This window comes from Eimeria tenella, genomic scaffold (genome assembly GCF_000499545.2).
Source record: "Eimeria tenella Houghton genomic scaffold, Eth_scaff1115, whole genome shotgun sequence".
NCBI classification, from domain to species: domain Eukaryota; phylum Apicomplexa; class Conoidasida; order Eucoccidiorida; family Eimeriidae; genus Eimeria; species Eimeria tenella.
In genome coordinates, this window is record NW_013543587.1 from 1 (window position 1) to 3,409 (window position 3,409).

Consider the following 3,409-nt stretch of genomic DNA (forward strand, 5'->3'; position numbering starts at 1 on the left):
AGCAGAAGAGGCAGCAGACACTCAGGGCGCCTCTGCCTGTGCCGCAGAAGCGTCAGCAGCAGCAGCAGCAGCAGCAGCAGAGGACGTGGTCCACTGGTCACGAGGCCCTGCCTAGGCACTTGCCGGGCTGTGTTGTGCGTTCCTTACCGCAGCAGCAGCAGCAGCAGCTGCTGCTGCTGCTGCATCCCCGACGACTGCGGCGGCCGCCGCAGCTGCAGCAGCAGCAGCAGCAGCAGCAGCAGCAGCAGCAGGGCTCCCCGGACAGGGAGAAGCAGCAGGCAGGCTCTCGAGCCTCTGCCGATCTTCAGAACTGCGGATACACTCCAACATCTTGTTGTAAAACTCGTGCTGCAGCTGATGGTCAAAACGCGAAGGAGTTAAAGGCCTGCTGACGCAGCAGCCGTCGCTGCTGGGGCAGCTGGGCGTGGGCGAGAACGTGTGCCCGATGCCGCAGTCCGCGATGATGGGGCCCAGCTCCTGCTGCTGCTGCTGCTGCTGCTGCTGCTGCTGGGAGGATTGCTGCTGCGGCGGTTGCTGCTGCGGTGGCTGCTGCTGCGGGCGCGGGGCCGGCGCGGCCGCCGAACGCGGGTGCGCGTTCTGATGCCGGGACCCCGCGCGCGGCCTGTGCGTCATTTGCTGCTGCTGCTGCTGCTGCTGCCGCTGCTGCCAGTGGGGCTGCCGCTGCTGCTGCCGCTGCTGCTGCCGCTGCTGCCGCTGCTGCTGCAGGTACTGCCGCTGCTTCTGCTCCCACATCTCCTCCCGGTAAGACAGCCGCGCCAACTCATTAATGGAGTCCCTCGCAATCTCCCAAGAAGCTGTGCCCGGCTGCGGCCACTGCCGCTGCTGCTGCTGCTGCTGCTGCGGCTCCTGCGACTCTCCCTGCTGCTCTTCCAGCTGCTGCCGCTGCTGGTGCTGCCGCTGCTGCTCGTCGAGCTGCTGCCGAAACAGCTGCTGCCACACGGACGGCTGCTGCTCAGCTGGCTCTTCCTGGTCTTCCGCGTCGTCCGCCTGCAGCTGGCGCTGCTGCTGCTGCTGCTGCTGCAGCAGCTGCTGCTGCTGCTCCCACCTCTCTGTTGGGGAAGGAAGATTCTCCAAAGGCCTCCGCCACACTCTCTGCAGCTCCCTTAAAGTGGCGTCGCGCTCCTCTTGGCGCCTTCTTTCCTCTTCATCCTGCTGCTGCTGCTGCAGCTGCTGCTGCTGCTGCAGGGTGGTGTGCTGCTGCTGCTGCAGCATGGTCTGCTGCTGAGGGGGCAGGAGCTGCTGCTGCTGCGTCCCCTGCTGCTGAACATGCAGCAGCTGCGTGTGCTGCGTCTGCCAGTTCGAGTGCTGCAGCCAGGCATGATGGCCGTGCTGCAGCTGCTGCTGCCACACCTGCTGCTGTTGCTGCATCAGCAGGATCTGCTGCGCGTGCAGCACCTCCTGCTGCTGCCGGAGCAATGCATGGTGCTCGCTTTCTTGCCGCTGCTGCTGCTGCTGCTGCAGCTGCCAGTCAACCTGCTGCTCAAATTGGTGGCCTTGCAGCTCTGCTGCTTCTAGAAATGAAGGCTGCGTCTGGGGGAGGCCTGTAGCAGCAAAGACAGCAGCAGCAGTAGCAGCAGCAGCAAACACCTTAGCAGTGACCAGACATAAAAGAGCAACCACAAGCTATGTGAGCAGCAGCATCAGCTTCTGCTGCAGTGATTGCTGCTGCTGCTGCTAGTGCTGCTGCTGCTGCTTGTGCTGCCTGCGTGAGTGCTTCTGTCGCTGCTGCCCTCGCTGCATCTCTCGTCGCTACAGCTACGTTTGACGGCCCCCCTGGAGCGTTCGCTGCTGCTGCTGCTGCTGCTGCTGCCGCTGCTGCTGCTGCTGCTGACTCACCGTTGGCCGCGGTTTGCTGCACCGTGACAGACAGCGTCTGCACTGTGTGCGGGTGAAAGACAGGCAGCCCCGGGGGCAGCAGCCCGGGGCCCCTGTGGCTGTGGCTGTTGGGGTTGGGTCTCATTTTGGGGTGTACGTACACCCGGTTGCTGCGTGTGGGGTGCAGCAGCGCGTCAGCAACGGCGCTGCAGCGCAGCAACACGCCTCACAACGCTCCGGGCGGACTAGCAGCAGCAGCCGCAGCAGCAGCAGCCGAAAAAACAACAGCTGCAGCAGCTGCGGCAACAGCAGCAGCAGCAACGGCAGCAGCAGCAGCAGTGCCGTACCTGAGGGCAGTGGTCGCTTGCTACTGGTCGACAAGGCGGTCAAGCTGGTGGTGACAAGAAGGGTCGGTATTCTACAGATTGAATTTGAAATAAAATTGAATTAAAATAAATTAAAATAATAAAACAAATAGAAGAAACAAAAGACAAACAGCAAAGGCTGGTCTATTTCAGCCCGCCGGCGGCGGGTGACCTCCCTCGCCGCCGTGGCAGTTAACAGTTTAGGTGAGTGGCTGAGTCCGCTGCGGCGGTTTAGGGCTTCTTTTTGTTCTCTTTTGTTTCTATTTGTCGTTTGTATTATAAATTAATCAATTCAAAGTGAAAAAGCCTTTTAAATGATCCCTTATGGTCAATTTCAATTGAAGAACACCACCCGCGCCGCGCCCGCAGGGTCACTTGCTGCTTCTGCTGCTGCTGCTTTCCCTCAGTCCTTCTCCTTTATCCCTTAATTCTGAGCTACTTTTGAAGCTTTTATAAATATTTAAACATATATATTATTATATTTATCTTTGCGGCGAAAGGTGCCTCCAAAGTTGGCCTGCCGCGCCTTCGGTGACCACTGGTCAGCACCACAAAGGGCCCCAGGGGCCCCACAGGGGCACATCCTGTGAAGTTCTGGGGGCCCCTGGGGCCCCCTAAGGCCCGCAGTGGACTGAGTGAGTCAATTACTAAGTAGAGAATTCTGGGGTGAGCAGCAGCAGCTGCTGCGTAGGGGCTTCCAGGTGCATGCCTGCTGCAGCAGCAGAAGCAGCAGCTGCTGCTGCTTCACGGTGGCGTGGCCTTATAAGCCAAAGAGGAGGGCCGGGGCCCCACCCGCAGTCAGGGCTGCAAAGGTACCAAAAGGCAACAGAGGCCTCCGAGGGACTCCTAGGGTTTAGGGTTTAGGGTTTAGGGTTTGGCCCCAACACTGCTGATCAACAAGCAAGGGCATAATAGTCCTGGCCCCCGAGGGGCCCCAGGGGCCCCCAGATGCTGCAGCCGAATCAGTCTTGCCTGCGCACTCTGCAGGGTCTTGTACTCTAGCTAGCCAGCTAGCTAGCTAGCCAGCTAGCTAGCTAGCCAGCTACCTTCCCAGCTAGCTAGCTATTTAGCTAGCTAGCTAGCTGGCTAGGTTAGTTAGAAATTTAGTTAACCGGCTAGCACGCTATCGGCGCGGCTAACTGGCTAGTGAGCTAGCTAGCTAGCTAGCCGTTTAGCTAGCTAGCCAGCTAGCTAGCTAGCTAGCTAGC

The 3,409-nt window shown here is 60.0% G+C and overlaps 1 protein-coding gene across 1 annotated transcript; it reads right to left on the reverse strand.

Moving 5' to 3' along the window:
- Positions 1-111: 111 nt before the first annotated feature.
- On the reverse strand, positions 112-1,981 carry ETH_00018070 (uncharacterized protein; the record flags this gene model as incomplete). The annotated part of the gene is made up of 2 exons (XM_013378868.1): positions 112-1,562; positions 1,858-1,981. The coding sequence occupies 2 exons, from the start codon at positions 1,979-1,981 to the stop codon at positions 112-114; spliced, it is 1,575 nt and encodes a 524-aa protein (XP_013234322.1).
- Between the last annotated feature and the right edge of the window lie 1,428 nt (positions 1,982-3,409).